General features: G+C 39.9%; 1 protein-coding gene across 2 annotated transcripts; it reads right to left on the reverse strand.

The window, feature by feature from the left end:
• Positions 1-748: 748 nt before the first annotated feature.
• LOC130745754 (vicianin hydrolase-like) lies at positions 749-20908 on the reverse strand. Of its 2 annotated transcripts, none has more exons than XM_057598125.1 (13): positions 20709-20908; positions 20120-20189; positions 19820-19878; positions 19660-19735; positions 19484-19555; positions 19241-19328; positions 18201-18453; positions 17552-17667; positions 17053-17267; positions 16929-16960; positions 1512-1614; positions 1188-1296; positions 749-1086 (listed from the first exon to the last, which is right to left on the reverse strand). In XM_057598125.1, the coding sequence occupies exons 1-13, from the start codon at positions 20880-20882 to the stop codon at positions 918-920; spliced, it is 1536 nt and encodes a 511-aa protein (XP_057454108.1). In that variant the 5' UTR covers positions 20883-20908; the 3' UTR covers positions 749-917. The 2 variants fall into 2 exon arrangements, with proteins under 2 accessions (XP_057454108.1, XP_057454107.1); XM_057598124.1 differs by having other exon boundaries at positions 19484-19573.
• Positions 20909-22149: the final 1241 nt, after the last annotated feature.

Below are 22149 nucleotides of genomic sequence, written 5' to 3' on the forward strand. Positions count from 1 at the left end.
TGGCGAGCGAGTACCTATATAGCGAGTCATCTTACATACGGTGATCAATTAGTCATATCTACTTCATCATGTAGCCAATGCCTTTCATATATGGAGAGTCTCACGTTATTTATGTATTCCTCATGCCATGTTGACTATTTATTATGCTTTTGGCCCAAAATGACTTGAACCTAAACCTTAGAGAGATTTTGAATTAAGTTTGCATTTTTATTCTTATAAAAGGAGATGAATCTCTTGTAATTGACATACTCACTGGAATACCAAAACACGACGGCTAGGCTCTAATAGCTCTAACTCACGATTGACATAGCTTAGTCTCTGTTATTGTCTCACTAAATATGAACAAATAAAAAATCCTATACTAATATACTAGACAGATGTTTGAAATAACAAACTCATTTTTCAATCACAAATAACCATTTTTTTTAGAGTAATGATATATACACACCTCATATGTTATACACTTCATTTTCACCTATTTTTATTTCTATCTCTCTCCTCTTATTATCTATCATATCTTATACTTTTTCTCTCTTACTTTTTCTTTTTTCCTATCTCTCTCATCTTCCACCTCTTTCCACCTCAAAGATAAGGTGTGGACAAATAATTATCCTTTTTTTTAATCCGTGAGGATGTTTCAATCCATTCAAAAACCTTTAGCTGTCTTTTCCGTCCAATGTCTCAACCTTTTAAACCACTTTTTTTTTGAACTTCTTTTAAACCACTTAAATAAAATATAATTAGTAAATTAACACACAACATCATCTTTTATTAATAGTACGATAAATTGGGACACTTGACAAGAGGTCATATTACAACACCAGAATACCTGAGTTTAGTCACTTCGATCAACATGCCATTAGCCACTAATGACTTTATTTGACATCAAAGGATACTTAATTAACAATAAAACTGAGTCACTTGAGAAGGAACTTTTTCAGCCAAAAAGCAGAGTACTTGGGGTATCTTCTCAAATTGTTCTTGTAATCCACATATATGAGGCCAAATCGAACTGTATAACCAGCATCCCATTCATAGCTATCAGAAAATGACCATGCATAGTAGCCCTTCAAGTTAACACCATCTCTGTATAGTAAAAGAAAAACAAAGACCGCATTTAAAAATTCATGTTAGAAATTGATTAATTTCTCAACTAAACTTGAAAGAAATTGATTAACTCAACATACTTAATTGCTTCCAGAAGGGATTTGAGATGGCTGTCATGGTATCTAATCCTGATACTGTCCTTTCGGGCTTCATTGATTGGTATTGAATCATTCCTTACTTCAGCAATGCCTAAAGATACAAAGGATAAAACATATATATTATTTGAAAAATTCTTCAGATCACTTATAACATCAATCTATCGATCATGGAAAAAACAAACAAGGAATATAGTGCTCCTCACTACATAATAATTAATATTGGGAATCTCTGCAGTGGTTGTTTGGCGCCTGTATTTTATTAACAAAAAAACAGTAATAAAACAAAATAGAAAGGACGGTACTTGCCATTTTCAGTGATGTACAATGGAGGATTCTTATAATTGTCCTTTATGTGCCTCAAAAGCTGATGAATTCCCTTTGGATATACGAATAGCCAGTTCAAAGCTGTCTGCACAACCATACATTTTTTCTTCAATAATTTCAGTATACAGGCAACACCAGATTCGGATTCTAATAGCTATTTACAGCACAAAAAATTTCATTATTCATCAATAACCAATATTTTATTTCTTAACACATTCTTTATATGTTTAAAGTGTAATAAGTTTTCAAAGAATTGAAAACTCCTTAGAGCTTCAGAGAGCTTTAGAGAAGAAGAAGAAGATGATGATAAAACTGGATTGTTCAATTGTATTCAATCAATCATCATAATACACTGAGTTTCTTATTTATACTATGCTTAGTGTCTAACAAACTATGATTAGACTCTAACAAACTTGCCAGCTGTATGCCAGCTAAGATAACTGACTAACAAACTAGAAACTAACTAACTAATTATTACAGAACAGTCCTTGTAGTTTCTACTTTATTCCAGTTCAAGTCCTTGATCTTTTACACCCTCCCTCAAGCTGAAGAGCGAAAGATGTTGACCTAGAAGAAATCTTATAGCATTATCTTGTTCTCGGAACAATTTGACTTGTTCTATGGCCTCACACCTACAAGGCACTGCACACCTGCACTGTGGAACAGGCCTATAATTCTCCAACTCTTCCCAAAGAGTTTTGATTTCAGTGTAATAATCATTCACTGAAAGAGTGTTCTGCTTCAAAGTGCTTATCTCATTTTGTAACTCAGCAATTCGAACCAAATCTCCTTGAGAGAATCTATCACGCAAATCTTTCCAAGCATCACATGCATTTTCCACAAAAACTATGCTATTAGAAATTGAGGATGTTACCGAATTGAGAATCCAAGAGTGGATTAGGCTGTTGCAACGTTCCCACGCTTCATAGTTTGCATCGCCAGGTACTGCGACTGGAATTTCGCCATTGATGAACTTGAACTTGTTCTTCGCTACTAGGGCTCGCTTCATCGACCTCGCCCAAGCGTTGTAATTCTTGCCACTGAGAGGCGGTGTTACCATTGTTGCAGAGGGATTTTCACCGGAATGGATGTAGTACGGTGAAATCGGATTTTGCGCTGGCTCCAAGACCACATGCTGTTGTGGATTGCCATTGTTGTTGTTAGCTTGACCTTGACGGACCATGGTTGCGGAAGCTGGTGATGGCAGAGCCCTGGTTAGGGCTCTGATACCATCAAAGAAAGGGTTGTGCAAACCTCAACTCTTGAGCTAGCTTTTGTGGTTGAGTATAGGCCTCCTAATTTCTAATATGGTATCAGAGCCTATCCTAGATCCATTTGTTGTGTGGAGACCTCCCATATTTGGGCCACCCGTTGTTGTTTCCACGTTCCAGTCTGTTCAATCCTGGACGTGAGGGGGTGTGCTAGAAGTCCCACATTGGCTAGAGATAAGGCCAATCAAGTGTTTATAAGGGTTGTGCAAACCTCAACTCTTGAGCTAGCTTTTGTGGTTGAGTATAGGCCTCCTAATTTCTAATAAGTTTTGCACAAATTTTAATTAAAAATTGATATTGTTAAAAATATAATCATTCATGTGTCATTTATTTGTCCCCAAATGATAACTCAAGTGATAAGAGTTGATAGATATTGTTGGCCCAATATTTTGGCCCAAGAGAGAAAAAAACGCATTCAGCCCAAAACACTCAAGGTAGTAGAATTCGGACTTAAGAAAGGGAAAGGAAAATGCACCAAGTTAATGGGGCAGCCAAATTCGACAATAACAATCACCACTAAACACAAGCACATGTAACACGTGCCACATTGACCAAGTCAAATTCTCCCCACGATGGTCGAAAACGTGGCCAGGAAACGGTTGAAGCAGTTGAAGCACACGATCTCCACCACCATGCATGGAACTTCCGGAGCAAGCATCAAATCGTGGGGGGAAACCAGGCCCACTAACCTATCCATTGAGGAGGAAAACCGTCAAGGACACGCGGGGCACGAAGCTCTATAAATAGGAGAATCCAATTCAGGAAGAGGGTTCCCAACTCAAACTCTGAAAAATTCACCAAAAGGCTCTAAATGTCCGCGTCAATGAGACTCAAGGAGCAAAACGTGATGATGGAGGAGTATGTTGCAGAACCAACACTTTAGTTCCCTTGCATTTCAGCTTGTTGATCTCCAGTTCTTTTGTGTAGTTTATTTTGTCGAAATCTGCGGTTCGCGTAGTTTTCATGTTATTTTAGTTTATTTGACTATTTTGTAATTGACTCATGTTTAATGAAATCTAGTTTCACCCGAGTTGCCCTTTGTTGTCGAAAACACATTCATTCACACACAACACTTTGGCAAAGCGTTTTCTCAAAAGGACCCTGAAATCTAAACTTCCTTTAGTCGAACTAAGAGGATATTTGTTTACCAAAAATCCGTGTAAACAAATTGGTACGCCCGGTGGGACCGTTTTTGTGAAAACTAAGTTTTATAGAAGCGTTTTGTGTGTTTAGTTTATTGCATGCTATTTGGTATTTGCTACTTGCCTTGATTGTGATTTATATGCACCTGAGAAGTGGTAAGACTATAAGTATGGCAAGCAATCGAGGAAGAACTTCCCCCCAAGGGTCTAACGTGGGCAATCAGGGTAGCCCCGGGGGGAGTAGTGGTAATAACAATGAAGAAGTGTCTACTGGGATGGGACCTGGCATCACTATGCCAACCCAGAATGTGGCAGTCTCTGCAATGGCAGAAATGTCTGTATCTACATCAGTGCAGACACAAATTGTTCCAACTATTACGAGAGGAGATATGCCTTATGGTATGCCCATGTCTATAATGCAAGGCATACAGGGCACATATTCGACATTCCCCGAGAATGTCCCTCCTTTTAGCATACCCCCCTTTGGGGCAAATGGAACAATGTTGAACTTAGGGAGTCAAGTTAGCCCTCCTGGCACTATCCCTGGGTCTAGTTCACAGATTTATTTGTCCACAGGTATGAACACTGGTTCACTTCAAGCCATTAGGCAGCAAGTCGACTATAGTAACCATGAAATGGTTAACATGTTGTCTCGTCAGATAGGTGAGATAATTAACCCCGTGCTCCAAAATAATAATGCCAATAATCAGCATTTGGCACGTCAGATGGATCGTTTGGTGACAGCCCTGGGGGCACCAGTCGAAATCCAACCAGCACCAGGGGTTAACCAGATTCCAGTGCCTAACCATGTACCCGCTCCTGTGCGCTATCAAGCGCCACAACACCAAAACATGGGGGCAAACCCTTTGTTTGGGGGAAACGAGGCAATGCAACCACCGTTGCAAAATGTGTACATGGTAAACAGGGAAGAACACGCTGATGGTGTGCTAGAAAGAATTCGACACCAGAACGCTGGGGGGCAACAAAATGTTGCTGCTGTAGTGGAACAGTTGTTGAACCAACATGGCTTCAACGTGGGTTTCGCGAATAGACCCCATTTCGTGTCAGCTTTTACAGAGGAAGTTCTCGAATCAGAGCTTCCTCGAGGCTGGAAGGTCCCCAAATTCACTAAGTTCTCTGGGGATTCAGGAGAGTCTACTGTAGAGCACATAGCCAGGTACCAAATCGAAGCAGGGGACTTAGCCATCAATGAAAATTTAAAAATGAAGTACTTCCCGAGTTCCTTAACTAAGAATGCTTTTACCTGGTTCACCACCCTCGCTCCTAGGTCAGTCCATACATGGGCCCAGTTGGAAAGAATTTTCCATGAGCAGTTCTTTAGGGGAGAGTGCAAAGTGAGTTTGAAGGATTTAGCTAGTGTCAAAAGAAAGCCAGCAGAATCCATTGATGACTACTTAAACAGGTTTAGGATGCTTAAATCTCGATGTTTCACTCATGTCCCTGAACATGAGCTAGTTGTCTTAGCCGCTGGAGGTCTAGAATATTCTATCAGAAAGAAAATCGATACTCAGTATATTCGAGATATGTCTCTACTCGCAGACAGAGTGAGGCACATCGAGTTTCTTAGGGCCGAGAAATCTGAAGAAAAGGCCAAAACTACTAAGTGGCCAAAGAAGGAAAAAGTAGCGTAAATAGACGCTGATCCAGTGTGTCAAAGTCCTTGTGTCTATCGAGAAATCCCTACGGATGTTGACATAAATGATGTCAATCTGGCTGAACTCCAGCAAGGTGATCCTTATGTTTGTAAAGCGTTAAAACCACGTGAAAACAAACTTGGGGAGGAAAACCCCAAAAACACGGTTCCTGCTGTGAAGACTTATACTTTTGATGTGACCAAATGTGATGCAATTTATGATATACTTGTGACTAATGGTTTACTTGTGGTCCCTAAAGACCAAAAGCTTCCTTCTCCTGAACAAAGGAAGGGGAAGAAGTATTGTAAATATCATAACTTTTTTGGTCATTGGACCTCACAATGTGTTCGTTTCAGGGATCTTGTGCAGGGGGCATTGGATTCAGGAAGACTCAAGTATGATGAAAAAGCCAAAGGTCAAATGAAGATCGACTCTGATCCATTGCAGATAGCTGAGGCCAACTATGTAGAGCCTTTCTACATTGGCATGGTCGATATTTCTGAAAAGCTAGGTCTGGGCTTGACACTTGGAGAAGCAAGAGAAGAAAACATGGCCGTCGAGGAGCCAGAGGTCGAGAAAGAGGTGAGCTTAGAAGAGGTTTACCCTAAGGCTGGAGAAACTCTCGTCGAGTTTCTATCCCGGAGCAAAGATGGCGAGAAAGAGGTCATGTTGTGCCCTCGATGCAGCGCTGTGTTCGACAAGTCTGCAGCAAAAGCCTACCAAGATTCAGAAATGAAAAGGCATTATCAAGACAAAATGCCTGTGTCTAGAAGGTTGAAATACCCCCATGAGGAGTGGGTTGAGAGAGGCCAGGAGCTCGATGGCCATAAAGGCCAGAAGTCGAGGAATAAAGACAAAACTTACGTTCCTGATGCTGGGTTGCCAAAAAACCAATGGTTCAGACCAGCACCTCCAAGGCCAAAACAACACCAGAAATGGCAGAAAATCGACCTGGGCCAAGGATCTTCTTACATCAACAATTCCCGCGTGTCGCGAAGCTACTCCTATGGTTATGGGAACTACTACGCTCCTGAACAAATGACCAGAACTCAGTTTAGACGTTTCCTGAGGAAAAGAAAGGCTGAAAGAGAAAGAGGTGGCAAGTTCCGTTCACTATGGGACATAAAGCCAGAAGACAACCCTCGCAACGAACCTAGTGTGGCGTCGATTATTAATCAACTGGATCATGCCATCAAATAAGGAACAACTGTGCCGCCAAATCTAGCTAAGGAGAAAGGGAAGGATGTTGTCGAAGATGAGGATGAAGACATGCTCGAGGATTTCGATGACAGCGATGGGGAAGACCTTAACATCATCTGCATAGTGTCTATCTTACCCGCTGAATTCGACAGAATCTCAGAGGTCACCGAAAGTGAAGAAGACTACTACGACGAATAAGAGCCAGATGATAACCCCTTGTGCTACTACGTGATGCAAAAAGGATCCGTCGAAGACGAAAGAGCTATTTTCCAGAGGCCAACGGAGCAGATGAAAAGCCACTTGAAGCCGCTATTCGTTTGGGCCAAAGTCGACGAAAAATGAGTCAATAAAGTCCTGGTCGACAGAGGGGCCACAATCAATTTAATGCCTAAGTTTATGCTCAAGAAGCTGGGCAAAACTGAAGCAGGCCTAATCCCTCACGACATGGTACTTTCCAATTATGAAGGGAAAACAGGTTCTTCCTTAGGAGCAATTATGTTGAACATAACCATAGGAACAGTAGCCCGTTCCACATTGTTCATAGTGGTCCCTTCAAAGGCCAACTACAATTTGCTGCTGGGAAGAGAATGGATTCATGGTGTGGGAGCAGTGCCTTCAACTTTGCACCAACGTATCTCCATTTGGAAATCAGATGAGGTCGTCGAGAATGTGCAAGCAGATCAAAGCTACTACTTAGCAGAGACAGGTTATGTCGGCAAAAAGAATTTCGAGAAGAGTTTAGCCACAATTGCTCCTCTAGACACAGTGGCTAATCAATATTTCAATCCTTACTCGGAATATTCAGTGACATTGGATCCCATTAGAGGATTGGTGGAATTGAAGTTACCCATTAAAGAAGACAGGAAACCAGTCAAGCAATTACCCAGGAGGTTCCATCCAGATGTGTTGGTGAAAATTGGTGGAATTGAAGACAGGAAACCAGTCAAGCAATTGCCCGGCCTTAGTCGAGAATTGGTGGAATTGAAGTTACCCATTAAAGAAGTCATGAAACCAGTCAAGCAATTACCCAGGAGGTTCCATCCAGATGTGTTGGTGAAAATCAAGGAAGAAATCGAAAGACTCCTCAAGTGCAAATTTATCAGAACAGCTCGATATGTGGATTGGTTAGCCAACGTGGTCCCAGTGATCAAGAAGAATGGAAAGATGAGGGTTTGTATCGACTTTCGTGATCTCAATGCCGCCACTCCAAAAGATGAGTATCACATGCCTATTGCCGAGATGATGGTGGATTCCGCTGCTGGTCACGAATACTTAAGCTTGTTGGATGGTTATTCAGGATACAACCAAATCTTCATAGCAGAAGAAGATGTGTCGAAAACAGCTTTTCGATGTCCTGGTGCCTTAGGGACATACGAGTGGGTGGTCATGCCATTTGGATTGACAAACGCTGGCGCGACCTACCAAAGGGTAATGAATACCATTTTTCACGATTTTATTGAAACTTTCATGCAGGTTTACATTGATGATATTGTGGTAAAGTCCCCATCAAGGGATGACCATTTATCCCATCTAAGGAAATCCTTTGAGAGGATGAGGAAATATGGCTTAAAGATGAACCCCCTTAAATGTGCCTTTGGTGTTATTGCAGGTGATTTTTTGGGCTTTGTGGTGCACAAAAAGGGCATCGAGATCAACAAAAATAAAGCTAAAACCATTCTCGACACAAGTCCACCAACCAGCAAGAAGCAGCTACAATCGTTATTGGGGAAGATTAACTTCCTAAGGAGATTCATTACCAACCTTAGTGAAAAGACCAAGTCATTTTCCCCGCTTCTTCGACTAAAAAAGGAAGATGTGTTCCGCTGGGAAGCAGAGCACCAAAAGGCGTTTGATGAACTCAAAAGGTACTTGTCCAATCCGCCTGTAATGGTGCCACCCACCAAGAGGAGGCCAATGAAGTTGTATATTTCCGCCACAGACGAAACCATTGGGAGTATGCTGGCTCAGGAGGATGAAGATGGCAACGAAAGAGCCATATTTTACTTGAGTAGGGTGTTAAATGGCGCAGAAACTCGATACACCATGATCGAGAAATTGTGTCTATGCCTGTACTTCTCTTGTGTAAAGTTGAAATATTATATAAAGCCAATCGATGTAATGGTTTTTTCTCATTATGATATAATAAAGCACATGTTATCCAAACCAATCTTGCATAGTCGAATTGGTAAATGGGCTTTGGCCCTAACCGAATATTCATTAACTTATGCCCCATTAAAAGCAATTAAGGGGCAAGCGGTTGCTGACTTCTTAGCAGATTATACTGTGCCTAAAGAAATCGTAACTTACGTAGGCATACAACCTTGGAAATTATATTTCGACGGTTCCAGCCATAAAAATGGAACTGGAATCGGGATGTTCATTATGTCCCCGCAAGGCACCCCCACTAAGTTCAAATTTAGGATCGAGGGCAATTGCTCAAACAATGAAGTCGAGTATGAGGCATTGATATCGGGCCTCGAGATCTTGCTAGCTCTGGGGGCAAAGAACGTTGTCGTAAAAGGAGATTCTGAGCTGGTGGTGAAGCAACTCACCAAAGAATACAAGTGCGTTAGTGAGCATCTAGCCAAATATTATGTAAAAGCAAACAATTTGTTGGCTAAATTCAACGAAGTTGGAATAGGTCATGTTCCTAGAATAGAGAACCAAGAAGCCAATGAATTGGCGCAGATTGCTTCTGGGCATAAGATAGATAGGCTAAAGTTAACAGAGTTAATTAAGATCAAAGAAAAGCTGTGTCCTTCAGATCTCGACATTATGGTTATTGATAATCTAACTCCTAACGATTGGAGAAAGCCAATTGTCGAGTACCTGCAGAACCCAGTAGGGTCAACTGACAGAAAAGTCAAGTATAGGTCCCTAAGCTACACCATTTTAGGCAACGAGTTGTTCAAATAGAACGTTGACGGCACATTGTTGAAATGCTTAAGCGAAGACGACGCATTTATAGCAGTATCAGCTGCTCACGATGGCCTATGTGGTGCTCACCAAGCAGGGGCCAAAATGAAATGGATTCTATTTAGGCAAGGCTTGTATTGGCCAACTATCATGAAAGATTGCATTGAGTACGCAAAAGGTTGTCAAGATTGCCAGAAACACTCAGGAATCCAGCATGTGCCAGCTAGCGAATTGCACTCTATTATCAAGCCATGGCCTTTTAGGGGATGGGCAATAGACCTAATTGGCGAAATTCACCCAGCCTCATCAAGGCAACACAAATATATCATTGTGGCAGTCGATTATTTCACTAAATGGGTCGAAGCCATTCCACTACAGAACGTAACACAGGAAACGGTAATCGAGTTTATACAAAACCATATCGTGTATCGATTTGGATTACCAGAGTCAATTACAACGGACCAAGGCACAATATTTGTGGGACGCAAAGTGGCAGCTTTTGCAGAATCCTGGGGGATTAAACTCTTAACCTCGACCCCTTACTACGCTCAGGCAAACGGTCAAGTAGAGGCGGCCAATAAAACTCTAATAAGCTTAATCAAAAAGCACGTGGGTCGAAAACCAAAAAGTTGGCATGAGTCTTTAAGCCAAGTCTTGTGGGCTTACAGGAATTCTCCAAGAGAAGCGACCGGAACAACGCCTTTTCGACTGGCCTATGGCCAAGAAGCCGTGCTGCCCGCAGAAGTATATTTGCAATCATGTCGAATTCAAAGACAAGAGGAAATCCCAAGTGAAGTTTACTGGAATATGATGCTAGACGAAATGGTCAACCTCGACAAAGAGAGGCTCTTGGCACTGGACGTTTTGACAAGGCAGAAGGATCGCATAGCTAAAGCATACAATAAAAAGGTTAAAGGTCGATCTTTTATTACAGGTGATTACGTGTGGAAAGTTATTCTCCCAATAGATAAAAAGGATAGAGCTTATGGGAAATGGACCCCCAATTGGGAAGGGCCATTTACAGTCGAGAAAGCGTTACCCAATAATGCTTATGTAATTAAGGAATTGAGTAACCAGCGTCAATGTGTTACGATAAATGGCAAGTATTTAAAAGCATATAAGCCAATGTTGCACGAGCTTAAAATCGAATGAAACATAAGCGTTAAATTGCCAAATCACATTCATTGATCGGAAAGATTACAGGTATGGCAAAATACAAATAAAACTAGAAACCTAAAAAGGAAAAATAGCTCTGTATCCGTTATATCTAGCTTGCATGGGTGCAATTCGATTCACCAGCGCCACCATTTGGTCCTCAAGCCGAGCCTTCTTTTGACGAGCAATCAGGTCTTCAAGGGAGGCTGTAGATATCTCGACAGCTAATCGAACGAGACCTTCGGGATCTTGTTGATCCAAAGAGGCTTGGAGAAAATCGAATTTCTCCCTCCACTCATCGATTTGGTGTTCTTGAAAGAACACCATTACTGAAAGCTCCCGGAACTCTTCAAACAAAGGTTTGACCTCCAAGAGAAACCCCTGGAACTCCTGAAGGGGAATTCTAACGCGCGCGATGATTGGCCTATGAAGCAGTTGATCAATGAGCCCTAGAAGCTCATCAAGGCCAGCAGAGGAGTCATACAGGTTCTGGAAAAGGTCCTCCTGGAAAGCCAAGTCCCTGATACGACGAAGGATAAGTCTGCTATCCATGGTAAAGAATGAAAGGTCTTTGAATCGCAGGAAGACGATGAGAATGGAAAGAAAAGAGTTGCTGTTGGAAGACGAGTAAAAAACGGCACCATTTATAATGGGGAAGTAACAAACAGACGTATTAATGCAAGCATGCAGTTACCAAAGCGTCAGCCAAACACGGCAAGCCACGTCAACCACTACCACAAGTGGAGGAAGTTCTTGAGTCGTTGAACAAGAACGTGATAAAAGCGTTATAAATTATCGTGGTTTTCCAAGAAACGTGGAAGTTGAAAGGTTAGATTAAGCACCAAGTTAAATGGTGAGACTTAGCAATTCAATGCGGGAAGTAATGTAACGAAAACTAAATCGACAATAAGATGCAAATCGAGAAACAAAGCATGTTGAGCATTGCCAATACAAATTCATTCATTAATCAGAAATCCAGCAAAGTTACAGGAATGATTGTTACAAAGTTGGCAACAAAGGCCACAATAGATCCATGGCCATTACAATAAAACAACAATTATGAAGCCTAAATTCTCGACTTGAAGGCTTCAAGCTGAACCCCAGCAGCAGCAATCCTAGAATCCAAGCTTTGCTTTACGCGCCGCTCCGCTGCAACCTCTTTAGAAAGTTGAGTTGTCGATAACATCACATTTGTACACTCAGCAGCAAGAGTATTCAACCGGGAATTCACAGCTGGACCTTCATCAATCAACGTCGCCTTCTGTTTCTATAGCCTTGCCACCTCCCTTTGAAGCTCATCCAGTCGAGCATCGACGCTTGACAACTCATCTGCTATAAGAGCTTTCCTTGCAGTCAGCTTCAGAATTTCATCCTTTGAAGGCAGGAGCCCATTGGTGTTGGAAGTCACTTGTGCCTGCTTAGCCTCAATGAGTTGCTCCACCGCAATAGCCTTGTCAAGCGTGGCCAAGATATCGACCAGGAGAGTCTGAAGCTCGACGAGAGTATCTGCTCGAGTTTGGTCAAGTCGTTGGCTCAATAGGAAGGCAAGCAGCTCTTTAACCTCATGGCCTAGTCGAGAGTTAGCTCGAACCCCGCTGATGAAGCCCGCATCGAAAACCAGCCCTTTTAACTTTACAAAAGCTTCTTCAATCTGGCTATCGTCGGCTACTCCACCAGACTGAGCAGTCTCAATAGTTTCAGCTTGGCGTGGTGGAGACTCGAGATCTAGAGTACCATCGAAGAAGCTCTAAAAGATGGAAAGAGGGTCTTCGACTAAAAGAGCACTGAGCCTCTCGCCAGAAGTATGGGAAGAGGCAGCCGTCTTAGAAGAAGCTGAGCCTCCCTTAGCGTGAGGAGAAGACAAAGCGATCCGGGCACCTTGTTGAGATTGCTGAAGAGAAGGTTGAGGTTGTTGAGGAGAAGTTGGAAGTTGTCGAGAAGAAGGTTCAGAATGAGTCGAGACCAGAACATCAGCCTTAGGAGGGGGCATCACACCAATCACTTGATCAGGCTGAATGATTGGAGGTTCTTGACCTTCACTACCCTGCACCTCATCATGTGGTACATTTTCTTCACGAGCAGGGGAAGGCATGTTCTGCATATCCTGCGGAGGAAAATTAGAAAGGTTATCTCGACATTCTTTGGTATAATAGGGTTCACAACCAGGATGCTGCCAAGCAATTGGTTTCGAGTTAAAATAGAACGTTAGCTTGTCCCACACGGGATCTGATTCAGTAGAGTTTAAACTCGAGTTAGAGGACTCTAAACTGCTCGGAGAGCTAGACAGGACAACTGGTGGGGGTTTAGAAGAAAACCACGTGGCTCGAGGTACAGCCATTTTAGACATGCCAACCCTCTGAAGAACAAAAGTGAAAATGATTGAGAAAGAAGAAAAGAAAGCGAATTGAGACGAGGTAAGAGCTAATAATTTACCTTAGGGCCAGATGCTTTGAGGGGGCAGTGCACCGTGGTAAAAGTTTTTGATACTTACATGATCAACCCACTTAGGAAGCACTACCGGAAAAGCCAAAGCATACTTACAAGTAGGCAGTGGTGGGAACCTAAAGCCGGTTTTTCGAATAATAAAAGAAAGACCATCCTCATCAGAAGGAAGGCTCAATCGAGTTTTCTTGGCTTTAGCTTCCCACATTCGCCTGAGAACTTGGGCTGCTTTGGCAACCGTTTCCTGAAGTCGAGGACCCGGAAAGTATACTACACCGAAGAATTGTTGAAAAGCGTTGATCTCAGATGTATGCATACCTTTGGTTTTCTTTGGGGCCTGCCTCTGCAAAAGAAAAATGTTTGTTATGCGCTTGAAGCAATCCTCAATTGGCGTCGAAATATCATGCCAATAAGCAGACCACCACGCCTTGAACGCCTGGGTGACGTAAAAGGATGGAGTGAAACTGAAAGGACTAAGACTAAGTAGCTCCTCCTCGTTATAGTTACCAATGGTAGTGTCGAAAACACTACGTTTGGTGATGGTACCAGGATAGAGGATGAGGGATTTGTCGAACAAGGTATTGGGCAAGTCTTGACTCAGCCCAAACTGTTGAGACACAAGCTGAGGATTGTAACCGCAAAGAGTAAAATCATTACTGGCAAAGTTGATGGTTAACACCCTGGGAGACAATATAGTCTGCCAAAGCTCGACTTGATGCTGAGAGAGGTTCTCTGAGCCAGAAAGATTGGGGTAAGAGTTCCTTAGCCACCGAGGGCCATAAGAAGGTTTGTGGTACGGTGCAAAGCTCGAGCGGAAACGCTTCAGCTCGAAAAACAGGGTAAAATACTTCTTGAAGTCAAACTCGAACGTGGAAGCATCATAAGGAGGGGTGAGAGCCTCAAGCCTGAAAGCATCGATCCTTGTGTTAGACACCGTAGGAGGAGGGTTCTTGGCTGGAAGAGATGGCTCGAAAACCGCATTCATCCAAAGTTGAAGAAGCCAGAAAGGACCAGCTGCATTCAAAGACGCAACCTTAGGATCTCGAATGTCAGCTATTGCTTCATTGATCATTTGGTAGAGATTACTGAGCACGAGCCTGGCCATGGCGATAATTCGACCCTCGTGTAACAGATTGGCTAAAGGAAGGAGTTTAGCCGGAATCCTCAAAGACTTGGTGCAGAACACGTAAGCAGAAAGCCAATACAGTAGAAACGCGACATGCTCAGCATCGGAGACTTCACCATTCTCGACATAGTGATCTTTAATAAACTTACTGAAAGCAATGTTATCTGTTGGAATGGCAATAGGATTGGTGGGAGCAGCAGAAGAATGGTAATCATCACCCACCACCCAGAGGCCAGTAATTGCAGCAACATCGAGAAGAGTGGGAGAAAGCATCCCAAAGGGGACATGAAAGCTATTGGTGGACCGCTCCCAAAAAAAAGAGATCTCAGAAGCATAGCAGGGTTATAAGTAATCGGCGACCTCGACAACTGAATGAGGTCGAAAATTCCAGTCACTTTCCAATGCCTAGACTTACTGGCCTCCACCCTGTCAAGCCATCTCAGATAGGCTCCTTCACCAGCAGATGGGTTAGGAGGCGCAGACCTGAAAGTCCTTTTGGGATCTTTCAGAAAAGGGAAGCGGTAAGAAGGTTGAAATGCAAGAATGAGCTCATCCCCACGAATGCTGGGGTGAAAATGCTCGTAGCCCTCAGGGAGACTGTTAGGCCTGCCCTTCTTTGCCTTCTTCAAAGGGCCTAAAATGGCACGTAAATTGCCATTCACAGAAATAGGAATAAATACCTGGGATTTCCAGATAGCCCGTTTCTCCACGTCATACGGCGGATCTGGAATGAGAGTGCGTTTGGCTTCATTCATCTCACATGCAGCAGCCAAAGGGATGACATTGTCAGAACCAGAACCAGAGGCCATAGAAATGTTCAGAGAATACACCGGGAAAACAGAAACCAAACGATGGAAGGTGGTCACAAGCAGAATCAGGCAAAAGTTTGAGTGTTCGAAAGCTTGAGGATTTGAAAGCTTGAGTGTTTGAAAAAACGGTAAAGCTTGCAGAAGGCCAACAATGGCGTATTTATAGGCAAACGAAGAGTCGGACATGAAGCTGCATTATAGAACGTTGCATAAAAATTTTTGAAATCCAACGGTTATTTTATTATATAACCGCAAACCCTAATGAAAAGGCTAGAAAAGGGCCATGATTACTCTAAAGTAGAGACGGCACACGGCAGACGAAGTCAGACGTCAAGGCTTTTGATTGGAGGAAAAGTCAAACGACTGGATCTCTGATGGGACTTGAAGTCAGAAAAGTGGAAAGTCGCGAACAACCGTCAAGCTCCGTCGAATTGCACGAGCAAAAAATGCTTGATCCCTCCAAGATCTAGTAGTCGAGAATCAACATTTTTGGGGGGCATCTGTTGGCCCAATATTTTGGCCCAAGAGAGAAAAAAATGCATTCAGCCCAAAACACTCAAGGTAGTAGAATTCGGACTTAAGAAAGGGAAAGGAAAATGCACCAAGTTAATGGGGCAGCCAAATTCGACAATAACAATCACCACTAAACACAAGCACATGTAACACGTGCCACATTGACAAAGTCAAATTCTCCCCACGATGGCCGAAAACGTGGCCAGGAAACGGTTGAAGCAGTTGAAGCACACGATCTCCACCACCATGCATGGAACTTCCGGAGCAAGCATCAAATCGTGGGGGGAAACCAGGCCCACTAACCTATCCATTGAGGAGGAAAACCGTCAAGGACACGCGGGGCACGAAGCTCTATAAATAGGAGAATCCAATTCAGGAAGAGGGTTCCCAACTCAAACTCTGAAAAATTCACCAAAAGGCTCTAAATGTCCGCGTCAATGAGACTCAAGGAGCAAAACGTGATGATGGAGGAGTATGTTGCAGAACCAACACTTTAGTTCCCTTGCATTTCAGCTTGTTGATCTCTAGTTCTTTTGTGTAGTTTGTTTTGTCGAAATCCGCGGTTCACGTAGTTTTCATGTTATTTTAGTTTATTTGACTATTTTGTAATTGACTCATGTTTAATGAAATCTAGTTTCACCCGAGTTGCCCTTTGTTGTCGAAAACACATTCATTCACACACAACACTTTGGCAAAGCGTTTTCTCAAAAGGACCCTGAAATCTAAATTTCCTTTAGTCGAACTAAGAGGATATTTGTTTACCAAAAATCCGTGTAAACAGATATATTAGTTGGGAAGTGAGAAGTTCAGGGATTAACCCTAGAGTGTGTAGTTTATCTTTTTGATGAAAAAAAAATCATGTGTCATTTCTCTAATAGCTTAACCTTTTAGGTCCTCACATAGAGTCTTTTGAGACCAAGTGTTCAACAATTTCAATTCTTTTAACAAAAAAAAAATGTTGAATTTTGGTATATACATTGTTCATGCTTCAAACCCAAGTGAGTTAAGATTTTAGGATAATTGATTATTAACATGAGATGTTTTATTTGAAGAATGATAAATATAATAATATTTAAAGTATCACATAGTGTGTTAAAAATATTTTTCTTTAAGTAGTTAATTTTATATTATATTTCTAGTACTAAATACTTAGGCAAAAAAAGATCATACCGGGGTGCCAATTGCCAGACCATTCCTCAACGCTGTCATCAAAAGAAAATATTCAGTTTCTTGCATTGTTAATTAGTTAAAATGTACTAATTAATAGAAAGCTGGTTTTACAATAAACACTTACGACTGAGTTTGGCTTGCATATCCCTGTAATAGGTCTTGTTGATGCTGGTAGGTGGAATATGTTCAGCAAAATATGTGGTGTAATAATTCACACCAAGAAAATCAGAAGAACCTTTGAGACTTTGGGACTGTTGTTTTGTGAATTTGGGGAGTCTGTAACCCACCAAAGATCTCATACTCTTGGGATAGTCACCATATGTAATGGGATGAGCAAACCTGCAAAGAAAATAAATTGAATCTGTTCAATCACAATGTCTACAAATTAAGCAACTTGAACAAAAAGTTCAATTTCCAATGGTTTTAATTTCCTCACTTTAATTAATTATTTGAAAATTGTATACATACCATCCTAAACCCTAGTAAGAGGATCTTTGTTGCTATTTTGTAAAAGTTACTACTTTTAGTTTTCATTTCTCTTCTTTTTATACTTGTATTGGGCTGAAATACCCTTGTACTTCACTTCAATATATTTCATTTGGCTTATAAAAAAATATACATACCATCCAAGGAAAAAGTCCAGTGCTCGACTTGCAGCCTCGCGATCGGCAACATTATTAGACTTTGGTATAAAGAAGAGAGTCACTAAGCTGATTCCAATTTTTCCTTTTTGATGAGCCTAAGGTGCCACCATAAATTTCATCATAAAAACAGAGGAATAATAAATATTAAATACTAATATATACACTCTAACATAGTACTACTTTTTTAGTACACTTTTATTGTTGATAGAAATTGTGCTCTGAGTCATGCAAATTAGGAGACACACTTTTATATTGGTTTTCAAGGTTAGTTTCTGCAAATGCAGACAATTGTAAAGAGTCTTATCCGCTTTTTGCCAACTAATCAGTTTTGTGATATGGTTATTTGATTTATCTTTTAGAAATTTTCCTCATTAACATTAGCGTCGGTCTATAGACGGACACTAACGAAATGAAGATAGTATTGGTGTCTATGATCTTATCAAATGTGCAGTGTCATTTTATAGTCGGCTAAACCAACGCTAACTTTTAGCATTGACTACATGTTGACCACAATAAACATCAAATCTGTTAGCATTAATCTTGACATCAACACTAAATAGGTGTTAGTTTTTGCCTATTTAGCATCAGCTTTCAACAAACGCTAATAAACAAAGTTTATTAAGTCAACCTGATACTTGTTCTTATACAACTTGGCTGCTGCAGCATGGGCAAGAATCAAATGGTGGGCAACAATGTAAGGCTCGGTGGCTGAGTCACCGAAGGTGCAATTTCCAACGTAGTTAGAACATCTACCCGGTGCAAAGGTGCCACCATGGTAACCATTGATGGTGTATGAATACGGTTCATTCAGTGTCACCCAATGCTTCACACGGTCACCAAAAGTCTTAAAGCAAACGTCAGCATAGTCATGAAAATCCCCCCTGCATTTTATCCATTACATTAAAAATCAAATTAAACACATAAAAAATTAGGAAATTGATGAGTTTTTAGTAATTTTGCAATTGAGTGTTACGCTCTCCGTCCCTATTTATAAGTCACATTTTGAGAGTTTTTTGTCCATAATATAAGTTACTTTAATACCAATGAAACATTAAATATTTTTTTCCCAAACTTACTCTAATTATTTAATATGAAAGAGATAGTGTGATTTTGAAATATTCTCAAACTGGATAGAGAAATTCATGGGTAATCTAGGAAAGTTAATAAAACTTTTTACAAATTTATTAGAGTATCTTCAATGCAAGATTCTTAGTTCTTATTTTTGAGTTAAGAACTAATAACTGAGTTCTTAACCATTGGAGGTGCTGACATTGAGTTCTTAGTTCTTAAAAATAAGAACTCAGTTCTTATATAAAGAGTTTTACTTTTTGAGTTCTTAACATAAAAAATTGTTTTTTTCTCTCTCATCCAAATTACTTTATTACTTTATGAGTTTTGTTATATTACTTTATGAAAATAAAAAGTATAAATAATGTGATTGGTGTGACCAAATGAATAGTAGTAAGAACTAAGAACTCATGGTTGGAGCAAAATTGCTTAAGAGTTACTTAAGCACACGTGGCAACACGGGCCCACATGAATAGTGCTAAAAACTAAAAATTAAGAACTAGCATTGGAGATGCTCTAAATAACTAATTTTCTTAATTCCAAAGAATTAGGTAAAAGTGACTTATAATTATAATAAGGGATAGATGGAGAATTACTTACACTACTTTAGGAGAGAGAAATCCCCCATATTCATCTTCAAGAACTTGTGGCAAATCCCAATGAAAGAGAGTCACAAAAGGTGTTAAGCCTATACAATCAAATAAGTTAAAACATAAGTTTACTAGACACAGTAGAATTCAAATTAAGAGACACCAAATGTCAAAGCAGCTTAAAATCGACTTTCGTTGAAACATACATTGAATGAGTGAATGGAAAATTGAAGTAGTGATGGAATTTAATTACCATTGGATAGGATCTCATTAATGAGATTGTTGTAGAATTTAACCCCCAATTTATTGACTCTCCCCTTGCCCTCTGCAGCAATAAGTGCATCTGTCATGGATTTTCAGTTTGGATACAAATAAAGTAGAGTTGAATTTGAAAGGAAATGTGAGGAATGGAATTGATTCTCATCATACTTGGAAATATTCTGGACCATGAGATGGAGAATCTGAATGAATCCAGCCCCATTTCTTTCACTACCTTTATGTCATTCTGCCAAAAAGTAAGTGATTATCAAAATTTAGTCTGTAGTACTATCTATTTTACTTGATTGACTAAAAGTGAAACTAATTATACCTTATATCGATGATAAAAGTCAGCTCCTACATTGCCGCTGCTATGATCCCAGATCTTTTCTGCTCGTCCCAACAAGAAAAAGAAAAAGAAATTTGAACTCTTATCCATAATTAGGACTTCAAAGATTAATGAGTGCATGTTTGTAAACTTGTTCGACAATCACAGCGAAGGAAAAATCTTGGTAGACGTAAAGTAGCAAAGTTAAGGGAAGTTGCTTCTGTTTACCAAAAATTTAGCTTCATCTTAGTTTTCGTACGAGTTTTCAAATATCATGGAATGTAGCCATAAAGAGAGAGTTACCGGAATGGTGTTTAGTGAAGGTGTCCCATATACTTGGTCCCCTCCCATCAATACTTGCAGCTCCTTCTGCCTGAATAATGAACCAAAAAAACAAAAATGGGAGTGCATGATTCATGCTTATAACTTTGTATACAAACACAAGATACATACAGTGACGAAAAATCTGAACATGCAGTTTGTGAAAACCTTAGATCTTAAGCCAGTAACCCTGATCTGCTATGGTGTACTACTACTAAGTACTAACCCAAAAAGAAAAACTTAATAGAAGAAGAAGAAGAAGAAAAAACAAAAGGAAGTTGCATATTACAGGATAACAAAGTTAGTTAGTTTGTTAGATAGTCAGTTAGTTTGTAATAGTCAGTTAGAAAGTTTGTTAGGATGTTAGAGTTAGTTGCAAAGTCAGTTACAGTAGCATTAGGCTAACTTTAAAAAAAAAGATTAGTATTTAAGCTAACAGCTAGCTGAGAATGATGTAAACTACCAATTCATTTTTCACATTTCTGAATAACAAATCATCAATTCTCTCAACTCTCAATATTGCAAATGGAGTGCAATATTGTTATGTGGTTATAATGAATATAATGAGAACCTGGTAAGCAGAAGAACCTATTCCAAATAGAAAATCAGAAGGGAAAAGGCTCCTATTAAATGCTGCGGCAAAGTCATGACTTGGGTGCACGCTTGGTGATGCACTTTCAGTGCCACTAGCCAAAAGGGTGACTAGAGATAAAATACAGAGGAGGGAAAGATCATGAACTCTCATGACTGCTTTTGATGTCGAAAGCTCAAGCTATGCTATGTATTTAAATACAAAAAATGTTGAGTACTGCTCATATGTTTTTAATTACATTATCTTTACTTTCAAAAAAAAAATTACATTATCTTTTTTATATTTGTTTGTTCAATATGATATTATGTGGTATTTAGTTTCTTACACACAAAAACAATGAAAAGTGGGAAAAAAGGTTTATAGAAGAGATATAAAGATATAAGTACATGAAACAAGACAGCGAATTTTGTCATAGAAAAGCAGAGCAAAAGAGTGTGCTTCAGCATAGGAAAAAGGGGGAACTAATTGTCCTTTTGTTTTTGTCAAGTTAATGTAATTATGATCAATAATATACATGGGGTCTCTTGTGATGATTAACAATACTAATACAAAGAAAGAAGGGAGAGGGAGAAAGAGAAAACGTGAAACGGCTAGGGTTACATTGTGAATATTCAGGTTCCAATTGAAAGCTACAGAATGAATATAAATATACAATAAACAAAAGGTTAGAGACTTAACTACCTTTAGACCTAAATAATACAATACGCATAATATAATCTAACAGTGATAAGTAATGATTGTCTACATATACACTAGAACACCATTTTTCTCTCTCACTCTCTACCTCCATCACTTGTTTCTTGTTACATTTTTTTTAAGAAAGACGAAAACTTTATTTAATGGATGTACTCATGTACATATGTACATACATTTACTACATCCAATTATTTCTTTACAAGAAATGAAAATATGCGTGTTGTACTGCTAAGCTTTCCGGTAACAATTTGAAGGATCAATGTTGTAATTAACCATTACTAAAATGTGACAATTTAAAAGACTCAACACTTCAAATAGTGTTGATGTTGACATAAATGAAATTGAACAAAAACTTAAAAAGAACTTGTGAAGAAAATTGAAGAAACAAACTGCATATTGATTAAAAAAAGGAAAAATGGAATGAGACCTTATTTACACGTGACTCTTAGCTTAGCAATATAATTATGTGTCATAACAGTCGATGTATGTATTTTTAGAGTGCTTAGCAGTCATGTGTCATAACTCATAACAGTAGACGTATGTATTATAAAGAATTACAAAATAATTGATACTCTAATCCTAAAGATGAAAATTAAATAAGAACAAATTGTCTAATCTATATTTTACATTTGGCCTGATTGTGAAGCTCCGAACTAGGCACCATGTTTCAAACTCATCAATAGTAGTAATTCATGTTGGATCCTAACTGATCACCCTCTAAGTT

This window comes from Lotus japonicus, chromosome 3, assembly GCF_012489685.1.
Source record: "Lotus japonicus ecotype B-129 chromosome 3, LjGifu_v1.2".
Lineage (NCBI taxonomy): Eukaryota > Viridiplantae > Streptophyta > Magnoliopsida > Fabales > Fabaceae > Lotus > Lotus japonicus.

Coding starts and splice junctions, on each gene's coding strand:
- LOC130745754 (XM_057598124.1), bottom strand. CDS start 20,882: ATGAGAGTTCATGATCTTTCCCTCCTCTGTATTTTATCTCTAGTCACC. Junction 19,736..19,819: donor ACTTTTATCATCGATATAAG/GTATAATTAGTT, acceptor ACTTTTTGGCAG/AATGACATAAAGGTAGTGAA. Junction 1,087..1,187: donor TCCCTTCTGGAAGCAATTAA/GTATGTTGAGTT, acceptor TTTACTATACAG/AGATGGTGTTAACTTGAAGG.